At 39.5% G+C, this 20,988-nt stretch overlaps 2 protein-coding genes across 8 annotated transcripts in view; one reads left to right on the forward strand and one right to left on the reverse strand.

Moving 5' to 3' along the window:
• Nucleotides 1-13,206, forward strand: part of aak1b (AP2 associated kinase 1b) — a 40,942-nt gene extending 27,736 nt beyond the window's left edge. For 3 of the 5 annotated variants that reach the window (XM_047805038.1, XM_027174738.2, XM_027174739.2), the window contains exon 21: nucleotides 1-2,861. In XM_047805038.1, the coding sequence (XP_047660994.1) occupies nucleotides 1-599 (599 nt within the window). In that variant the 3' untranslated portion in view covers nucleotides 600-2,861. Of the gene's footprint in view, nucleotides 2,862-12,395 lie in introns of those variants that run through there. The other 2 variants (XR_007138853.1, XM_027174741.2) reach the window with 2 other exon arrangements.
• Nucleotides 2,857-20,988, reverse strand: part of antxr1b (ANTXR cell adhesion molecule 1b) — a 25,425-nt gene continuing 7,293 nt past the window's right edge. For 2 of the 3 annotated variants that reach the window (XM_027174742.2, XM_047805040.1), the window contains 15 exons: nucleotides 20,779-20,860; nucleotides 20,653-20,686; nucleotides 19,817-19,896; nucleotides 19,622-19,690; nucleotides 18,956-19,036; nucleotides 17,371-17,431; nucleotides 16,611-16,709; nucleotides 14,968-15,037; nucleotides 13,925-14,099; nucleotides 13,655-13,750; nucleotides 12,376-12,417; nucleotides 9,932-10,036; nucleotides 9,442-9,615; nucleotides 6,202-6,282; nucleotides 2,857-4,367 (listed from right to left, as the gene is read on the reverse strand). In XM_027174742.2, the coding sequence (XP_027030543.2) occupies nucleotides 3,903-4,367; nucleotides 6,202-6,282; nucleotides 9,442-9,615; nucleotides 9,932-10,036; nucleotides 12,376-12,417; nucleotides 13,655-13,750; nucleotides 13,925-14,099; nucleotides 14,968-15,037; nucleotides 16,611-16,709; nucleotides 17,371-17,431; nucleotides 18,956-19,036; nucleotides 19,622-19,690; nucleotides 19,817-19,896; nucleotides 20,653-20,686; nucleotides 20,779-20,860 (1,714 nt within the window). In that variant the 3' untranslated portion in view covers nucleotides 2,857-3,902. The remainder of the gene's footprint in view (nucleotides 4,368-6,201; nucleotides 6,283-9,441; nucleotides 9,616-9,931; nucleotides 10,037-12,375; nucleotides 12,418-13,654; nucleotides 13,751-13,924; nucleotides 14,100-14,967; nucleotides 15,038-16,610; nucleotides 16,710-17,370; nucleotides 17,432-18,955; nucleotides 19,037-19,621; nucleotides 19,691-19,816; nucleotides 19,897-20,652; nucleotides 20,687-20,778; nucleotides 20,861-20,988) is intronic. The other variant, XM_047805039.1, reaches the window with a different exon arrangement.

Genomic DNA, 20,988 nt, shown 5'->3' on the forward strand with positions numbered 1-20,988 from the left:
GTGAGCCAATCAGCATGAATGGTTACATACCTGGAGCTCAGGAACAGGACAAGGAGAAGGAAGAAACTTTCACTATCGTCCCCTCTGCGGATGTTTTCTCCCTTGCTCCCTTTCCTTCCCGGCAGCAAGACGTTTTCCTACAGGCTCCGTTTGGGACTCGTAATAATGTTTCTGTGCTGCAGCAGCCAGTGACTGCGAATTATGCCATATCCAGTGCGAGACAGCAGCCAATCACTGCGCATGGTGTCGGCCCACGTCCAGTTATGGCTGTCAGACAGCAACCAATCAACGTGCCCCATGTAGCACACCATGTCTTTTCCAGTGTCAAACAGCAGCCAGAGACAGCGCACCGTGTGGTGTCCAATGTTGGACAGCAGCCAAACACAGCGCACCGTGTTGTGTCCAGTGTGGGACAGCAGCCAATCACAGCGCACCGTGTGGTTTCCAGTGTGGGACAGCAGCCAATCACAGCGCACCGTGTTGTGTCCAGTGTGGGACAGCAGGCTGCGGTTGGCTCTGTCTCTGTTGGACCGCTTTATTCCTGGACTTTGGATGTCAGAACATCAGTTCATCCCAGGTATCATCAGGAGAAGCCTTAATGTCCTACACAAACATTTTCCGAAGCCGTGTCAGTTTATGAAGTTTTGCAGGATTAACGGCCTTTTTACAGCAAACATGCTGCAGTGAAATTAGTGTTTATTTTACAGAGATGGCGCAGGCCTGAGTTTTCAGTTCTCTCCAAAATCATTTTTTTAGTGCATCACGGTGTGTGTGACGTGTTCAGACAGACATTGTGAAGTCATATCAACAAGTCTGGTTTGAGAGTTTCCAGGATTCTCTGACATCAGAAGTGACATCTTCAGCATTGGGCTGGCTGCTCCATACGTACATGTTTTTTTTTCTTCTTTTTTTTCATCATGCAAAAAAATTCTGTAAATATGTTGTAAAGGAAATACTGTGGACGTGATATTTACACTTCAGGCACAGTGTTATCCCAGTGATGTGTAGGACTGTAGGAGGTCTCAACTACCTTCTTCCTCTCTGCAGCACTTTATTTCCACTATACTTCTCATGTAAACCTCATTAATGCAGTTTTATCACCTCCGGTACACATCTTTTTTTTTCTATGCATTTTTGTAGGTTATTGCTTATCTGTATTAACTGCACCAGTATTTAGGTCTATACTCAATTTTGAAATGAAGGAGAAATGTGAAGGAAGCATATCAAACCCACATTTCATTATTAATCTGTATCCTTTTTTCACAAAGCTGCTTGTGATCGTTCTATCATGCAAAACTCCAGAAGATTTATTTTTGATTGCAAATCCATCTCCCCTAGCCCCGCTCCTCAGGTCTCCTGAACCATTCACATGGCCCCGCCCCTCAGGTCTCCTGAACCATTCACATGGCCCCGCCCCTCAGGTCTCCTGAACCATTCACATGGCCCCGCCCCTCAGGTCTCCTGAACCATTCCCATTGCCCCACCCCTCATTTCTACGGTACTGAACCATTCCCATGGCGCTGCCCCTCAGCTCTTCTGAACCATTCCTTTGGCCCCACCCCTCAGGTCTCCTGAACCATTCTGGCCCCACATGCTAATCTTTCTGGAGCCTCATGCCTCAGTTCTTTAGCATCATTACACTGTCCCGTCCCTCAATGCTTCGTAGCTATTTTCTGGCCCCACCCCCAACCTCCCTGCCACCACTCTCCTGGCTCCACCCCTCAACACTAGAAATATTTCTCTGGACTCACCTCATTATTCTGGAGCCATTTCATTGGCTCCTCCCCTCATTTGCATGGAGCTATTCCCCTGTTTCTGCCCCTCAGCTTTCTGGAGGCATTTGCTCTGCAAAACTGTAAGATATATAGCTGTACTATAGGGACTGTACTCTTATAATTCAGCTGCAGCTTTAAGACTGTGGTTCGTAACATAAGAAGAAAGATAACATTTATAGAATAACATTTAAACATAACCGCTCATCACATTCAGTACATTCGTGTCAATGTCTTATTAACATGTTCTTTGTAGAAAATTCTCAAAGATGCAAGCAGGAAAATTAAAAAATGTATTATCCAAACTACACGGATGCAGTAACACCATTGACTACGCCATTATACCTCTGTATCTCTCCGCATTTACCTCTGAAATTAATGCGGACGTTAAAGACAGCAGGATTTCAGATGTAAAGAGGAAAAATGTTGGACGTTAAATAAGGCAGAGGATGAAGAGTGGAGAAAGCAATGAGAACAGGTCAAGGTTACATAGGACAGGTTATATAGGTCAAGTTATGTAGGACATTTTTTAAAGCAACTTCTAGGATTTTGATACATTTTTTGCCTTGATATTGTGTCATTTTGTCTGTTAGTTTGTCAGTGAATGACTCACGTTATTATGTATAAATATAAAGTTTGTTCTTTATTGCTGATCTCAATAAAAAAGATGGAGGGGAATTTTAAATCACTTCTGTGAGACAAAGCACAGGCTTCAGTTCCTGCTGTGTTCATTGGCAGTGTACGCATCTGCTGTCAGATTCTGCTGGCTTTCAGAGACGGTCTATTTCCACTCTCACGTCACTTACCATCTAAATGTCTCAGAGTGAAACCTGCTGTGTCAGCACAGGCTCGAGAGGAGATCGAATTGTTTCCACTTTCCTTTTATAAGTAATGGAGTAAACACGCCAAGATGCGCTTAATAAACTACCAATAGAAGGGACAGAAACTGCTATTCACTTGCGTCTGTCTGTGTCTCTATGTATGTATCCATTTCTGTTTCTCTATGCATGTCTGTATATCTGTTTATGCGGCACAGACTGAGACTGAGGGTAAAACTCTGGCTTAACATTAAAGAAAAACAATAATAAACATGCTGCTTTATTTTTTATGTAAAAAAAAATGCACTTGCAGTGTACAGATACATGGTGATCTGTGTGATCAGGTTCAGTTAGAATGTACAAAACATGCTGTGTGTTTGCATTAATGCCCAAACAAATCTTCACATAGAAAGTGCTACAGTCGTATTTTCACAAGCAAGTAAGGGTTTACATCCAGAATATACAGATAGCAAGCTGCAGGCGTTCACATGACCACACGAATATCAGAAATGCTTCATTCATGATTATATTACCTGATGTAACGTTATCAATGACTAAAAGCAAAATTTGCCAACGTTTATTGCGTTTCTGTCCAAAAGGCGCTACCGCAGTATATACACATTTAAAGTCTGCATTTTATACAAAATTAACACCTTGCATCATCTTTACAACATCTTGATTACTTTAAAGAAAAGATTTGTGCAAAGGGAAATAGAGGGATAAAAAATGGAAGGCTTAACAGGAAAGGAATGAAATGAATAATGCTGGGGAAAAATAAATGAACGGACGAAGGACGTCGGAAAACATGGCTGTGTCGAAGGAATTAAATTAAAGACGAAGGTGAACGAAGGTGAAATAATGTAAGAAGATGAAAAGGAATGAAAGCTGGAATCGGAAGAGTGGAGACGAAAATCTAAAAAGAGTGTAATATAATGCGTGTGCGATTTTACTTCGTACAAGTTAAGCAAAGCTGCTGATTGGTCAGCTGCTGTAACACCATGACATCGTTAGCTGGCAACTACAATCCAACTTTCCCAACGTCCCATTAATGTGCTTAATTAGAAACGTTCCACATTTCCTAGTTCCAAACATCTCATGAATCCAAATGTTGTTCCTGTTTGATTATTGGATCAAGTCATCAGGAGCACATCATACCCATAATGCATTGCTGCAGTTTCCTTCTTAAAATGGTGGACTGAAGTTGTTTCTCAGCTCCACTCATGTGATGATGTCAGGATGTTCATCTGGACATGTTTGAAACGGGAACGAAGCGCAGCTTGTCATTCCACCTCGGTTCAGTAGCCCCTCCCCATTAGACAGAGGGACGTGGTGGTGGGCGGGATGGAGGAGGCGCTCGCATGGATGGAGCTGAATAAGGAGGTGGAGCCTGACAAGAAGTTTGCATTGTGTTTGAAGAATGAAAACTTGGAGGAGAAGGGGGTGGGGCTAGTAGGGAGGGTGGAGATCTAGTAGGTGGGGGAGAGTATGGAGGTGGAGTGGTGGTAGAAGGGGGTGGAGTGGAAGGGAGAGGAGGAAGAGAGGAAGTTGGGGAGGGAGAAGGGTAGAAGGGGTAGGAAACGTAGTGATCGGGGTCTGAAGGGTGGGCAGAGTACATGCAGTTTGGGGTGGGAGGCAGTTTGCCTTTTGGGGCAGGTGGGGTTGAATTAAGGGGCAAGCTGTAGATGTGCCCTGTTCTGTCTTTGTTCTTGTTTGTGTTATTGTGTGGATAACGAGGTGGAGGGTAGGATTTCACCCTGCTGAAGTTCATACAGCGACCCTGCGAGGAAAAAAGAAAAAACTTTTAGCTAATATTCATCTTCGTTGTTTATTAATTATAGTGTGTACAATTCAGCTATCTGCAAATATAGCAGCAAAGCGAGCTCCATGACACTGGCGTGGAAGAACTCGAGTGTGCTGCACTGAGCCCTGACTCTGATCTGGGACACTGACTGAACCCCAGACCTCCTCACCCATCACCAGTGTCTGATCTCACTAAACAACTGAAATTCATTCTCCAAAGTCTAGTGGAAAGCCTTCAAAGAATAGTGGGTGTTGTTATAACAGCAAACGTAGACCAAACCTGGAAAAACTAGGATGTTTGAGCAGGAATGTGTGTCATTAGACATCACAAATCTGCTATAATTAAATACACATATTTGGATACCTATTTTAGAACCAAGTTCACAAGAGTAGCCTGCTTGAAAAGATTGTTTATTTGAAAGCTGGGATCTCATGATCGACCGGTTTATTCTGATCCTGATATCCGATTTAAGTGAAGTGAAGTGACATACGGCTAAGTAGGGTGACCCATACTCAGAATCTGTTCTCTGCATTTAATCCATCCAAAGTGCGTGCACGTGCACACACACACACACACACGCACACACGCACACACGCACACGGAACAGTGGGCAGCCATTAATACTGCGGCACCCTGGGAGCAATTGGGGGGTTCGGTGCCTTGCTCAAGGGCACCTCAGTCGTGGCCGGCCCGAGACTTGAACCCACAACCTTAGGATTACGTGTCAGACTCTCTAACCATTAGGCCACGACTTGCCCCTCTGTATATATTAAAAAGTCATCTTGTGCGTCTAAGGAATTCTATGTCAAATCACTATATGAATATCGGTCTCTCTTTGGGTCTCTTTTATATAAGGTTATATGTTAAGGTTAATGTATATATTAGTTATAATATTATTTACAATAAATGTTCACACTCCTAAGTTTCTTCATTTTTGCCATCTTAAAAAATAAGCACATTTTATCGAGTGAAGAAAAGTATTGATCAAGATTCCTGATACCTCCTCCCCTGTGCTAACTAACCTGGAAGTACCTGAAAGCTACTAAAGGACAGTTCTTTAGACTGTGATCTTTGAAAATGTCTTAAAATCAGTTATACAAGGAACACACCATCGACTTGGGTAAAACGCATAAAAGATCTTGTATCGGTTTCCATGTTGCTTTCTATTAATGAGACTCTGCTTGTATGTTTTGTGTGTTTTCTTGATTTTCTTGAGTCTCTCAAATCTTGATTATATCCTCTTAATGAAGCCTTTTTAAGTTAGTTTATCTTTCAGGGAGGTACACACATTCTGTCTGGGCCTGCAGACCTGCTGTCTTTTTAGCGTTCGGCTTTAATGCTCTCAGCAGATCTCTGTTGGAGAATTATTTACGTTCCTTTAGAGAGAAAAGCCATTAGCAGTCTTTGGCATTCTTATTCCTAACATCTGCAAACCTTTTTCTAGTCTGTTTCTTTTCGTGCAGAGTCAGGAAGACAGTCGGTTAATTCTCTCTTAAATAACTTGATGAGGCCTGACTCTGCTTGGTTTTCCTCAGTTCTGTGTCTCTAACACTTTTATATAAGAGACGGATGAGAATCACAGTGGGGAATAAATGTCAAAGAAATAAAACCGTGACTGTTAAGGAATCTAGCACTTGTGTATATTAGTACAATATATTAGTACAATATAAAAGAATTTAGAACAGACAATCTGACATTTATCTTTATAACTTTTTGGCTGGATGAACTGCGTCATGACACAGCAGATTGTGTTCACTGAATCGGAATATGATAAATGATTCGTGAATCAGATTTGGTAATCGTTTCTCACCTTTTCTCCAGGTTTAGGCCTCATCACAGACACGCGATCGTATCCTCTCCTCAGCCACACAAACAGAGCGTCCAGCTTTCCCTGAAACGTACCGCATTAAACACTATTCACTACAATACAAACGTTATCATCGGTAAACTGCGGCCATGTCCCGAATCACACACTATATAGGTGTTCAATACACACAGTGGGTTTTCTGCACCGTGGTGAATTTTGAAGCACTGGGACGATACACACCGATGGCTGCGGCATTCTTGTGTGTTTGAGGAATGTGTTTTTTTACACAGTTTCCTCTGCAATGCTGAACACTTCCAGATTGAACACACTTTCATCTGGGTTCTATCGATTATACTCCAGCAGAAAGCGGACGGACAACAAACGAACTAGATGTGCACTGACAGGATGATATGATGTGAGAAAATATGAGAAAAATGTTTAAAAAAAAAAAGGTATGACTTGTAGGATGGTGCTGAATGAAAGATCACAGCATGAGTCGGGGTGAAGCTAATTGCTGGAGGGCATGTCATTATGTGGAAATAATCCAACGTTTTTCAAGATTGTTATACTTTTATTACAAGTCCAGAATAAGCCTTTCATATTTTAAATGCAGAGTTGCTCATCAAACCCCATGAATAGGATGTGTAGTTGAACAGGAGTGTGTGCACTAAGGTCTGATTCCATCTGTACAGAGTTGAGCTCAGTTCACGGTCTGTTTTCGATTAAACTGGAATGACTGTGATCTCATGCTTCAGTGCAGCTGATAGACTAATGACAAGACAACACAGCTATCTGATTTCTCAGGAAAGGCACTTCGCTACTCTGAAAACTCGCCATCATACTCTGACCTCTTCTTGCATACTCTTCATATTCATACTTTCTGTTTATGGTGTGTGTGTGTGTGTGTGTGTGTGTGAGAGAGAGAGAGAGAGAGAGAGAGAGAGAGAGAGAGAGAGAGAGAGAGATAATGTGACGATGATCACTGATTGTGTGTGTGTCTGTATGAGAGAGAGAGAAAGAGAGATGATGTGACCATCACTGATTGTGTGTGTGTGTGTGTGTGTTTGTGTGTGTGTGTGTGAGAGAGAGAAAGAGAGAGAGAGAGAGAGAGAGATAGAGAGAGAAATAAAGTGTTGATCATTTTCAATTATTGTGTGTGTGTGTGGGGGGGGGGTGGCTTAGTGGGTAGCACGTTCGCCTCACACCTCCAGGGTCGGGGTTGGCATCTCTGGAAAAATTGTCCGTAGTGTGTGAGTGTGTGAGTGAATGAGAGTGTGTGTGTGTGTGTGTGTGTGTGTGTGTGTGTGTGTGTGCCCTGCGATGGGTTGGCACTCCATCCAGGGTGTATCCTGCCTTGATGCCCGATGACGCCTGAGATAGGCACAGGCTCCCCGTGACCCGAGGTAGTTCGGATAAAGCGGTAGAAAATGAGTGATAGAGTGTGTGTGTGTGTGTGTGTGTGTGTGTGTGTGTGTGTGTGTGTGAGAGAGAGAGATAACAATGTGATGATCATTATCACTGTGTGTGTGCGTATTCTCCATGCTCATTAGGATGGATGACTGTGTAACCCAGTGAACTGTGGACACATCCCAAACCACAAATCCATCTTTAGAGACAGTCAGCAGTGATTCACCGATTCACTGATTCTGTGCTGATCTCGGGTCAGTTTACGATGATCCATTAGTTCCTCAGGAGCTCTCGGTTGCACTATTATAAACTTTTGTAGAAATTATTTACATTTACACTATCTAATGTAGAGTGTCACCCGAATGAGGATGGGTTCCCTTCTGACCCTGGTTCCTCTCAAGGTTTCTTTCTAATATCATCTCAGGGAGTTTTTCCTCATCACCTTTACCTCAGGCTTGATCATTAGGGATAGGGATAAATATATAGTATTTTACATTTTAAATTAATATTTTTAAATCAATTTTAAAGTTGAATTTTTAATATATTTATTTCTTTTTCTCTCTCTTCTGTTTCCATAATTCTGTAAAGCTGCTTTGAGACAATGGGACATTGTTAAAAGCGCTATACAAATATATTGAATTGAATTCTTTTGGAGAATCAAATTAAACTCTAATTTTATTGATAGTTTATTGAACTCTTTTAGAACATCATTAAACGATAGTAATTTGCTTTACTAATAAGAACTTTTCCATATCCAGAGCTATTTATAGAGGTGAAAGGGCATTGAATTTTACATTTGTCTCATTTATAACCGAATATGAACAGTTGAGGTTTAAGGCCTTGCTCATGTGCAGCATGGCAGTGTTGGGATTTGAACACATGAGCTTCTGATCTCTGATACCAGTTTTAAAAAGAAGCACTTTATTTGCTGACCTGATTCATTTACATGTAATTGCAAGTTTTGTGTTTTAGTGATTTAAAGGTGGGGTCTCTGTTGTTTGAAAGCCAATGTTGACATTTGAAATCACCAAGACAAACACGCCCCTTTCCCAAATGGCCTGTTTTGATAGCTCGGAACCACACATACACAAGACAAGTATAACCCAAGTATAACCCAGACAAGTATTATGGCAGAATCTGTTGTGGCAGCTGACCGAGGGGATAGTTTTATCAATAAATGAACTCAATGAGTAATACTATGGTAAACCAAATATGTTTTTGTAGCACTGTGTGTTGTACCATGAAAAGTTTATCTCCGTTTCACGCAGAAGACGTTCAGTTCTCTGGAAAGCTGATCCTATATTAACACGTCCTACTTCTCGCCTTATAGTAAGCCTTTCTTCGCTTTCTTTCTTTATTTTTATCCTCCATGTCAATGTTAAAACCACTTACTGCTAATATCGCACATGCGCACTGAACACTCTCTCCACCCATATTGACAAGCCCCGCCCCTTTCTGCTCATTGGCTATACGTTAGTTTTGTTTTTGTTTTGTTTGGTGGCCCAACGTAGTTTTCTGAAGCATTTCTCAAACAACGGAGACCCCACCTTTAATTCACTAACTAAACCTTTTAAACATCATTAAATCACCATTCTCGTCATTTGATTTACTGATTTGATTCATGTGAGCATCCCTGAACTTATTGTATGAGTGATTCAGTTGACTGACTTGATTCTTTGGAACTTTCTAAGCTCGCTGTATTTCTAGTTCATTTTAGTATTATGAGTCACATCATTTACTATTTCTATTATCCCAATATTTTCAGACCTGTATGTAAAGGTGTGAATATGTATGTATATGTATTTAATTTTTTAGTTTTATGTTTTATGTTTTTACCTTAATGGGTGTGTACCATTTCGGACGAGGGATGGGTTTGCGTGCACCGTTATTGAGAGTGCGTGAAGGTGTAAACTCAAACTCGTACTCCACATCAGGCAACGTCACTCGAGCATTCTTTGCTTTCTCCAGTTTTGCTCCCTCTTCTGTCGATCCTTTATCACCCCACCGCACCTACACAAACACACACACACACACACACACACACACACACACACACACACACACACACACACACACACACACACACACACACACACACAGAAATACTCAAGTACTGTCAGGTCGCTACAATCATATTAAAAGTTTGTATGTAATCAATTATGCAATATTTTATTACAAACTCATCTGATTGTGACAGATTTCTCAGTGTTGAAGTGGATTATGCTTAACATCAGTGAACAGTCACTCATAATATATCGAAAATTGTTATTATGTCTTGTTAATCTGTATTTGAAAAAGAGGCTTCATTTCAAAATAGCTTCCTCACCTCCATGCGTTTGATGCCTCCTACTCCTCTTCCTCCGTAATAGGACGCGTCCACGGTCGGCCATTTTTTCTTTAGGAAGCCGTCTTCATCTTCTTCTTCTTCATCCTTTAGACAGGAGACAGGTGTAATTGAGAAGAGTAAACAGAATCAGTTACACTTTATTTTGTATTAATGATTACGCATTACATTTTTCATTACCAACATGACTCTTTAAAACACCATGTAACACAACGAATTACTGATTCACTTTACTGATTTGATTCCTTTGAACACAAGTACGATTCAGTCCACAGTGTAGCGGTTAACTGCTCATATGAAAGTAAATATTCGGCGCTTTAAGAATATGCATTTTTTCATAAAGATTTCTGTTTTCTATTAAAGTCCTAAAAGGCCATTCATCTTTAAAAAATATCGTTTTATCGTGATCACGACTTTCTCGTGATCTCGGGTTTAGAACGTGTTCTAGAGTTAGCAATAGCGCAGTAAAGCAGCACCATTTTTCTTTATGTTCCCCATTTCTAATATGTAATGGATTATTATAACGTTAAGCCTTTATTCTCATGAATGATGTCAATTGTTGTGTATTCTTTTTGTCGCGCATTTATTTAAAAATATCGTTTTGTTTTATTTCACTTTTCTGTGGTGTAAGAGCTCTTGTGCTAGTTTCAATGTAAAAATATACATTTAACTGTTATAGTTTAACTGTGCTTTCAGAAACAGCTGGATAGACCGCAGTAGGGTCACTATATTGTCTTCGACGATAAAGATGCAGACATCACGGCCTCCTTCTTAAGTGTCGGACACTTATGTGGAAGTTGTCAACCACACGAGTCCCTGATTAAGTAAAAGTGCATGCGATAATTGTTGCAGCCTGTAGAATGTCTGAATGTCTTGTGTGAATGTCTGCATGTCCTTATGTCGAGATCACGAGAAAACGAAGTCGAGAAAACAAGAAAGAAATAATATAATAATAATGCATGGCCTCTCATGGATCTCTGTCTAGCTTGCTAGATTTGCTAGATTGCTAGATCGTTTTTATTGCGGCACTTGTATGCTGTGTTTTATATCAAAAAACTTTCATTGCGCTTTCTGCACCAGTGTTATTGGGTATAGGTGTGAATTGATTACCTAGCTAGGTGTTCACACCTCTCCCTTTTCCCATCGCTCTGCTCCCCAGCAGTTAAAGACAGACTCATGTTGCTTTACATACAGCTAATCTTATAACAGACCTGTAGCAATAAAGTAATTCATTTGTTTATCCCGATCTAGCCGGGGGAATAGATCACCGGTGTACTGCAAGAAAGGGTTAACATGGAAGCTAAGCAGTTTCAATCAAAAGCCAAGAGGACAAGAATGGAATAAATACAAACTTGCAAGCTTTGTGCAAAAAGATTTGGTCAAAACAGTAATGAAAATGTTACATATGTGCATTTATGTCCTTTTAACTCTGCCTGTGTCTGGTATTTCCTGTTTTTAAGGGTTTGTGGCTTTGCAAGCACCGTAACTCATCTGGATTAAGAAGCTTCGGGCTGTTAAATCAATAAATTCCAACGTATCTATGCAAGTATTTTCTTACAGTCTAACTTAATTCATCCTCTTCGTGGTGCCAAAATATGACAGAGAAAAGAGATGTCTATAAATCTGACGTATTTGTAAACACATTAGACATTTAAAGGGCCGTGTTGGACATAGGTTCAGCTGGTAAAACTTTACAGATGAAGAAGTATGATGAACCACTGAGCGATCACGAAAAGGAAATCGCCAAGTCGCAGTCACGAATGGGAAACCATCTGAAAATGGCATTAAATGAAGAAAGGACAATTAAATGTGCAAAAGTGTAGAAATTTCCAAACTGCCCTCATCACAATCACACACTGTGCTTTAAAAGTGTGTGTGTGTGTGTGTGTGTGTGTGTGTGTGTGTGTGTGTGTGTGTGTGTGTGTGTGTGTGTGTGTGTGTGTGTGTGTGTGTGTGTGTGTGTGTGAGTTTTGGTCTTCACTATATTTCATATGCAGATGTATAAACTAAACAAACTTTCAGCCTTTCCACAGTTTCAAAGCTCCTAGTTTTGTTTTATATGAGCAGTTATTTTTCTGTAGAATGTTTAGGAATGTTTTTTAAATTTATTTCATTAGCTCATATTTTTGAAAACTGCTGTCTTTGCCTCGTGGCTTTTCTTTGCCTCTATTTGCTCGTCCCCCTTCGTCTCTTGGACATATTTCAGGTCTTTTGAAAATATTTGTCATTTGTTTTTGATTTTTTTGATTTTTCAGTTTTTTCCAGTTGGTTTGTTTTGCATTTTTAAGGTTTAAGTAAATGTCTGGAGTTTGATTTAGATTGTGTGTGTGTGTGTGTGTGTGTGTGTGTGTGTGTGTGTGTGTGTGTGTGTGTGTGTGTGTGTGTGTGTGTGTGTGTGTGTGTGTGTGTTTGTATGTGTTTCTCACCGAGCTTTCCTCTATTACAGGTGGAGGTGGTTCATGGATAACCTGTTTGGGGAAAAACAGGTTGATGTGTTGAATCCTCATTATTAACAACAATATACATTTGCAATCCCATTTGTATTAAAGTATGATACCCTTTTTATTCTCCTTCTACATTCAGCTTTTCCAGTCATCCTGTTTTAGTCTTCTTGCTCATTTTTATTGGTTATTAATGAAAAATTGGACTGGAAACAACATGTGATCTGCTTTATAAAGTCCTAGTTAGGGTAGAAAGGATTTTAATCTTAGCTCTTAGCTTATTAGATCTACATTCCTATAACCACAGAATGTTTAGTAACTGTTTTCAGGATAAACATACCAGGGCTTTAATTCCGTAGCTTATGAATCAATGAACTGTTAAGTGCTGAGAAATCTCATTCGATGCATAGTTTCTATATGGTGGATACAAGCACACTGTGTTTTAATAAGAGTAAAATATTCATTCTCATTGGATAAAAGGCTTTTAATACGTCATTCTTCTCCACATTCTTCTCCACATGAAATGGTAGCAGATGTCAAGGATCACACCCATGCCACGTGTTTATGTTTACATTTTGTGTTCACGTGTTGTGACCTTCCCATGTCTAATTCCTTCCCACCTCTACACACCTGTTCCTCGTGTGTCTAATTGTCTCCCGCTTTTTATTTTATCGAATCCTTCCTCTTTGGGTTCTCTTCATGTTCTTTTTGGTTGCTCTGTCTTGTTTCTTTTGAGTTTTGGGTTTCTTTTCTTTTCCCCCAGTGTTTCCTGGACCTTTGTGTTATGTTACATTTAATAAATTGTGTTTTTAGATATCCTTGCATTTGGGTCTGAATTTGATCACTGATTTGACACCCTTGTTTTCTGAATAATCATCATCCATACTAGTTTTAAACAACTGGACTTGTGTTGATGCTGTTATTATATAATACTCACTGCGACTAGAAAATATCGCAAATAAATTGTTTGCATTCGCCGTCACTACATCGGTCAGTGAAATTTAGCTAGTTACTTAGCTGCTTAGATCATTTTTAGCAGGACATGTCCTGCTAAAACTCAACTTTGTCTAGCATGATTTTGTAAAACACTATGAGGAGCTTTACACAAGAGCCAGACCAGAATAGCTTCAAAATCAGGCTTGTGCGCTTTCTGCTATTTTAAAATCCACCAGCTGCTATTGGTCTAAAAAACCTGAATATTTGGAGAAACCGAGAGAGAGAGAGACAGAGAGAGAGAGGGAGAGAAAGCGAGAGATGTACTGACCACAGTGCAGCAGAGTGGCCAGAACCACCAAACCAGGCTCAGAATCACCAACAGCAGCAGCACGAGTAGAGCAATGGCTAACACCGTCCCATCTATCTGTAGACACACACACACACACACACACACACACACACACACACACACACACACACACACACACACACACACACACACACACACACACACACACACATGCATTTTCTCTAATGCTTATATTCATATCAGAGCAATATATTCAAGGTGTGTGTGTGTGTAAGTGTGTGTACTGACTGTACACACTGACGGTGGAGGAGCGTCACTGTCCTGCAGCACAGCAGTGGTGAGCTCGGTGCTAGCGGAGGTGCTGATAGTTCGGACCGTATTCACGCAGCCGTGAGCTGATATACTGACTGAGCTGGAGATAAAACTTATGCCATCATTCAGACTGACGAAGAGAGAAGCAGATCTACAATGAGAGGCGGAAAAACAGCAGAAATGGTTATTACAGCAACGTTGTGTGTGATGACTACAATCAAATTTCCATGGATTCATAAAAAGATGTTCACTGCAAACTCCATTATAATGGAAGTTTAAAAAAATAAGGATATTAAAAACTCCACATACGGATTTATGATAGTAAATATCTTAAGATAATGTGACTTTTGAAAATAGTCCCATCTCAAAATGAGTGAATTCTACTGAGTGCTTAATTTATAGATACTGCTGGTGAAAAAGTCTTAATAAGTTTGATTAATAATATTAAGTGTGAAACCAAATAACTCCAAATTACACATTCAGGTGTATAACGCAATGCTGTTCTTGATTGTGATTTGTCAGGATGTATTGAAAGCTACACCAGAAGCTTTTATGCCAGCTGCAAGGCAAATCACAGGTTTAGGTTAATGCCTTCCTTCGAATACATTATAGTTCCTATGGTAGCAACATACAGTACAGTGGAACCTGTATGGCAGATGCTCAACATAAATGTTTTACATAAAACCACATGTGACTACAAATGGATAAAAACTATGCACTGTTAACAAATATTGATTGTTGATTTTGGGCTATAGGAGGAATAAAATGAGTAATATATACAATGAGACATGCTATTACTGAAGAAAACAACAATCCTTCATTCTTTACTTACTAACTGCCCTTAGCCCTAAGAGTTTGGGCAGGTTAGCATGGTTCCAAACCAGAGTAATAAGTGTGCGTTATGGAAAACTCTTAGCCCAAAAATCCTGGCATGGCTGTGTTTCTTTCCACCAATGTTTTATTTATTACATTTTTTAAAAAAAATATGATTTGCAGGAAGCTTAAGAAGGGACACTTACGTTCCCTCCTGCATCAGAACAGGGGCTGGACAAAGCAAGTATGTGTCTTCTACAACCAGAGGCCTCTTCACTGCAGATGCGCACACACACACACACACACACACACACACACACACACACACACACACACACACACACACACACACACACACACACACACACACACACACACACACACACACAGAGGTTATTTATAGTCAGTACAGTAAAAATGCACTTCCTCCCACTTGGTCTGAACTGAATCACAAAACAGACCTGATGGAGCTTAAAAAATAGTTTGGCTAAAAAATAAAAACATCCACAGATTCACCTTTTCTCCAAATGATGTACTCGGTCTAAGGATGGTAGCTGCTGTTTTCTTAGTTCATTTGGCTCTAAAGCTACAAGACTTTGTAAAGTGTACGATTTAAACCATAATTTATTTATATAATTAAAACCTAATTGTTAGCTTTTATTACACTTATAGATCTGGTACAAAACTGAAGAAACAGAGTTCAGAAAGGAGAAAACAAAGAACAAATTATTAGGAGCAAATTCTCACATTCAACAACACACACACACACACACACACACACACACACACACACACACACACACACACACACACACACACACACACACACACACACACACACACACACAAACACACACACAAACAGGGTCCTACATTCCTTTCTGTAATATGATGGCGTTTAAGTGCATTAGCAGCTGGAAGGATGGAGAAACACCAAATTCAGGAGAGATTAGTGACTTTTTGAACACTGCGCTCCTTCCCCGTTCACTTCCAAAACAAATTGAAAATTTTCTCTTATTTCCCAGAGCAAAAAAACCTCATCCAGACATTTTATACCTTAATTTATAACCAGCACACGGGCATCTCCACCGTTATATGGTCAGACTGTAATTTAGTGGTTTGGTTACAAAGATGTGAAAAGAGAGAAAGAAGAGAGAAGAGAGAAGAGGAGAGAGAGAGAGAGAGAGAGAGAGAGAGAGAGAGAGAGAGAGAGAGAGAGAGAGAGACGGTCCATTTCCTTTCTCCTGTCTCTTTTTGTTGCTATTGAACATCAGCCATCTTTTATTTGAATCTGGAGCAGGATATTAGGGCTGGGAGTTTGAGTACACATTCGAGAGCTGCATTTTTCCTACAGTTTTGTCCCCATTAACATTTCATCATTCATCACTGATAAAACTCTGTGTCTCTGATTAAGGCTGAGAATTCCACATTTTTATGAGAATGCAAACTTGGCAGGACAAACGTTTTGTCGCTGTTGAATAATTGGTAAATTAGCCAGTTTTAATGCTAATTTTAATCAGTTTATCCACAGACATTAGATTGGCCCAGCAGATAAAACTGTGATGTTTGATTTGGACTGGAATCAAGGCGACATTGAGACTGAGCAAAGTTTTTAGACCCGCCTTTATTTCTGGTTATTCGTTGTCCTGTATTAAACCTGAATGCCCATATTCTGACTGTTAATATTGACTCTGATGGCGTTAATCTTAATCTTTATCTTAATCTAAACTTAACATTGTGCCGGATTTTCATTTGAAATTTATTAACTGTATTTATCAGAATGTAAAGGTTAGGAGTCAATACTGTACATTATTACAATTATTAGTTCCTTTATTGGAAGAGCACTTACTGACGGTGAAGGTGTCATTGATGCGGAAACTACACAACACTCGTCTCTCATCTCTCGCGTGGAGGAAACCGTTCCCCCTCACCACCACCTGAAAGGATTCTGCAAAACAGCACGCCCAACAGAGAAAACAGTGACGAAGACAGTGATGTGTTTCAAATGCTGGTCTGTAACATTCGTTACATATCACACTTAGTCTATATTTAGTGTTCGGGAGTCATTTCAGATGTAACTTGCATTTCATTTTGGAGACAGATGTCTAAGTAGGCAGCGGTTTTACACTATACATATGAAATCTAGGTCCTATTGGAAGGAACATATAATGACAGCTAATTTCCAAAGGTTCGTTATTTCATCAGAACTTGAAGGCAGTGTCATTTTTATCCATTTACCTCATAATTCTGTTCGCTGAATGAAAGCTCTATAGAAGCTTGGAAAAACAAATTGCAATATGAAGCTGTAAAATTTTCAGCTGGCTCTTAAAGGTGAACAGAATTATGGGATTTCCTCTATTGGAAAGGATAAATTCAGCCAAACTAAGGAACCTTAGAAGACCTCTGTATCATTCTTCCTGAAAATGCTGCCCAAAAGTTCAGTCTAGCTAAACAGATGTCTTCTAAATGAAACATGGGTAGAGAGAAGCAGGATTATGAGGCTATTATGTAAATATAGTAGATATAGTATTATGTAAATATGCATATTATTTTATACAGATATTCAGATTTCATACACAAGTTTTGTCTGTGTGCTTAACTTCGCTCACCTCCGGCACATATAGTTGAAGGTTCTACAGACAATATTTCTATGCATGATCTCTTCAGGATCTGAAAGGGAAAATTCGGAAATATTGTTAGGAGACTGAAATTTTACAAATGATGTGAGCTTCTTCTTTCAAGCTTGCTTCAATAGTCCAGGTGTTGTGACCCAATGCATTGTGATGCAGATATGCATCATGGAAATGTGTGATTCACATGGTGGAAATCAGCATTCTATCGATCTTGCATGTAATGCTATTGCAAAATTTGAACACAAGAGGTCCCAATCTACACAACCCATAGTACTAAATATACATTACAAGGACCACGCTGGTCACACGATCATGTTCTATGGTGGACAGGTTGCGAGATCTACACAGCTCTGGATTACAAAGATATCATGCATTAAACATTATACAGTTACACAGCCACTCGGTAGATTTTAAACAACTGGAACAATTTTTATGATATGGTGAACAGGAAGAACATTTTTTTGGTTATAGATTTTCAGCTAGATTGCCAACTCCATGTGGTCTTTTGCATCATCACAACATTTGTCAGACCGTATATTTATAATCACACCCTCCAGTGTCGCCCATATGAGGATGGGTTCCACTTTGAGTCTGGTTCCTCTCAAGGTTTCTTCCTTCTATTCAAGGGAGTTTTTCCTTGCCACTGCTGCCTCAGACATGCTCAATGGGAATAAATACAAACACATTTAAATATACCTAATATTGATCTTGAATTTTGTATTATATTAATCTTTATATTATTTTTAATAATAACCTTCTGCTCTATGGAGTGCACGGTGGCTTAGTGGTTAGCATGTTTGCCTCACACCTCCAGTGTTGGGGGTTCGATTGCCACCTCCGCCATGTGTGTGTGGAGTTTGCATGTTCTCCACGTGACTCAGGGGTTTCCTCCGGGTACTCCGGTTTCCTCCCCCGGTCCAAAGACATGCATGGTAGGTTGATTGGCATCTCTGGAAAATTGTCCGTAGTGTGTGAGTGTGTGAGAGTGTGTGTGCCCTGCGATGGGTTGGCACTCCGTCCAGGGTGTATCCCCTGCCTTGATGCCCGATGATGCCTGAGATAGGCACAGCCTCCCCGTGACCCGAGAAGTTTGGATAAGCGGTAGAAAATGAATGAATGAATGAATGAACCTTTTGCTCTACAGTATGTTTATATTCAGTAAAGCTGCTTTGAGACAATGTCAATTGTAAAAAGCGCTATACAAATAAACTTGGATTTAATTGAATTGAATTATGCTAACATTAGTTCGCTTAATTGATGGTTGCTAATTACACTTCCTAATGTTAGCCGTCTTGCATGAGAACTTTGCTAGCTACTTAATGACATTTCCAAATACAAATGTTAGTTAGCTAAGATGACTAGTTAACATAATTAATATTAGTTTAATACAGTAGATATCTTTCCTTATGTTGTTAAATTATTACGCTAACTGTTGTTACTCTATGATGTAAAACAAACTGTGGATGAACCTGATATAAATACTACAATGGCTTTTCTAGGGGGAACTGAGCAGGAGGTCATTTCTTATTTTCTAAACTGGAAAAGTAATTTGGTGCCTTACTGAGTCGATGATGCCTTGAAGTGCCTCAAATCCACCATTCACAGGAAAAACATGATCTTCACTGCCTGCAATTGTAGCCAGCTATGATGGACAAAAGAAAAATTATGTTTATACTTAATATTAAATGCAGTATGTAGCACTGAACTTACATGATTTACGTGTGTATCGATGGTTCTTGTTTTTAACTGCCATTCATCTATTTCCTGTGTGTGTGTGTGTGTGTGTGTGTGTGTGTGTGTGTGTGTGTGTGTGTGTGTGTGTGTGTGTGAGCGAGTGTACTGTAGTACCCATGAGGTATTGCAAATCATCTAACCTTTAACATAGCATTCACCATGAAATTAAGTAGATGAAGTTAGCTAGAGCTCCATAAACCTTAATTTATGTCATTTAAATAGTCATACACTGGCTATTACTTAATTTTCGGTGTGGCTCATCATATGACAATATATTGTACACATTTGTGCCAAAAAAATGATGGTTTGAAATACTTATGAAATTGTTTCAAATACGTTTAGGACACGAAAAGATTTTGACTCTCTTCTTTCTAAGACAAGCTTAGCAGTAGTTTATAAATTGAATCTGAGTGAAATTTATTCAGCTAAGTGAATCTTAGTGAAGTTCATTCAGATAAATGAAAAGGATCTGAATCTAATTTGAATATCTCACCTGAGTTTCATTAAAATCCTTCACTCCCACGCAGTACACTGTAGCTCCAAGCTGGCGCGAGCGTCCTGCCTATTAAAAAAAAAGATGAACCCTAGTCTTATACTGTAATAAACAGAGATTGTGGTTGAGTACACACACAGTAGTGCGGTGATAATGTGACATATATAGTGAATAGATAAAGCGTCAGTAGCTCACCTCTCTCTCTGCCAAATCAAACTGTGTCTCACGCAGCTCTCCGTCTGTCAGAGCAATAATAACGCTCGCTATTCGATAACCTGCAAACACAAAATCTGTAAATACTAACTTCAGTGCTGAGAATAAAGCAGTGCACATGTTTCTGCATCTCTACTGTATCTGAGAATAAACACTATGGCAAGGAATTATATATGAATTATTAACTATTAAACTTTAGCTAATTACTAATGCAAGTATAAACGAAGGCTCTTGCTAGCCAACAGGGAAATATGGACGAGATTTAGCTAGTTAGCATGTAAATTTAGTAAAACAATGAAAAGCCACAGTAGCATTAGAAACAAAATCAAACCATCAGGAAAAATCAAATCAAAATCAAAAATTCTTTTCTTTTCAGCTGTGTAACTAACACAAGACTACCATGTTCTAAAATGACATTTTAATTACACTTAGCAGTACCTTTAACTGCTAACTTAGCTTTCATGGACTCTGCCATATTGTTATGGGCCAAAACTCATGAAGGTACACAAGATGAGCGTTCCATGTTGAATTATTTAAGGAAAATGCAGCAAAAATGAGAGATAGACGATGTATAATATACACAGTTTGTATGGCTTATATTCAAGATTAACGTGTGAAAGATGTCAAAGAAACAAAACTGAAAGAATGTTGTATTAATAATTATTTCTTGCTTTTCCTCCCTCATTTACTTCCTTTCATTCTTCCACCATCCCCCAATAATTTAAACAAAAACATCAACACTTGAGTATTAAGTGCTAAGGACTTTAAAATGTATTTTAAATTTGGATTATTTTGATCTTTGTGTCATCACCACTCACCATCACCACTTGCATAGTAGATCTGTTCACTTGCCTGTGAAAGAACCAAACAAGAATGTTTTTTATTTGGTCAAAGACACAACTGTGGGGAAACAGAGCCAGACAGAGAGGAGACTATTTTCTTACCCGCTCAAAGCCTTTGTGCATAAATGTGTCTCCACCTGGTAAAACACTCTGTAGTTCCTCCAGACCTGCTCGTATCTGTTCCCTAACACACACACACACACACACACACACACACACACACACACACACACACACACACACACACACACACACACAGATCATATCTGAGAATACACCATATATAAGTCCCATTTTAGAAACATTTAAACA

The sequence above is a fragment of the Tachysurus fulvidraco genome, chromosome 20 (assembly GCF_022655615.1).
Source record: "Tachysurus fulvidraco isolate hzauxx_2018 chromosome 20, HZAU_PFXX_2.0, whole genome shotgun sequence".
Classification (NCBI taxonomy): domain Eukaryota; kingdom Metazoa; phylum Chordata; class Actinopteri; order Siluriformes; family Bagridae; genus Tachysurus; species Tachysurus fulvidraco.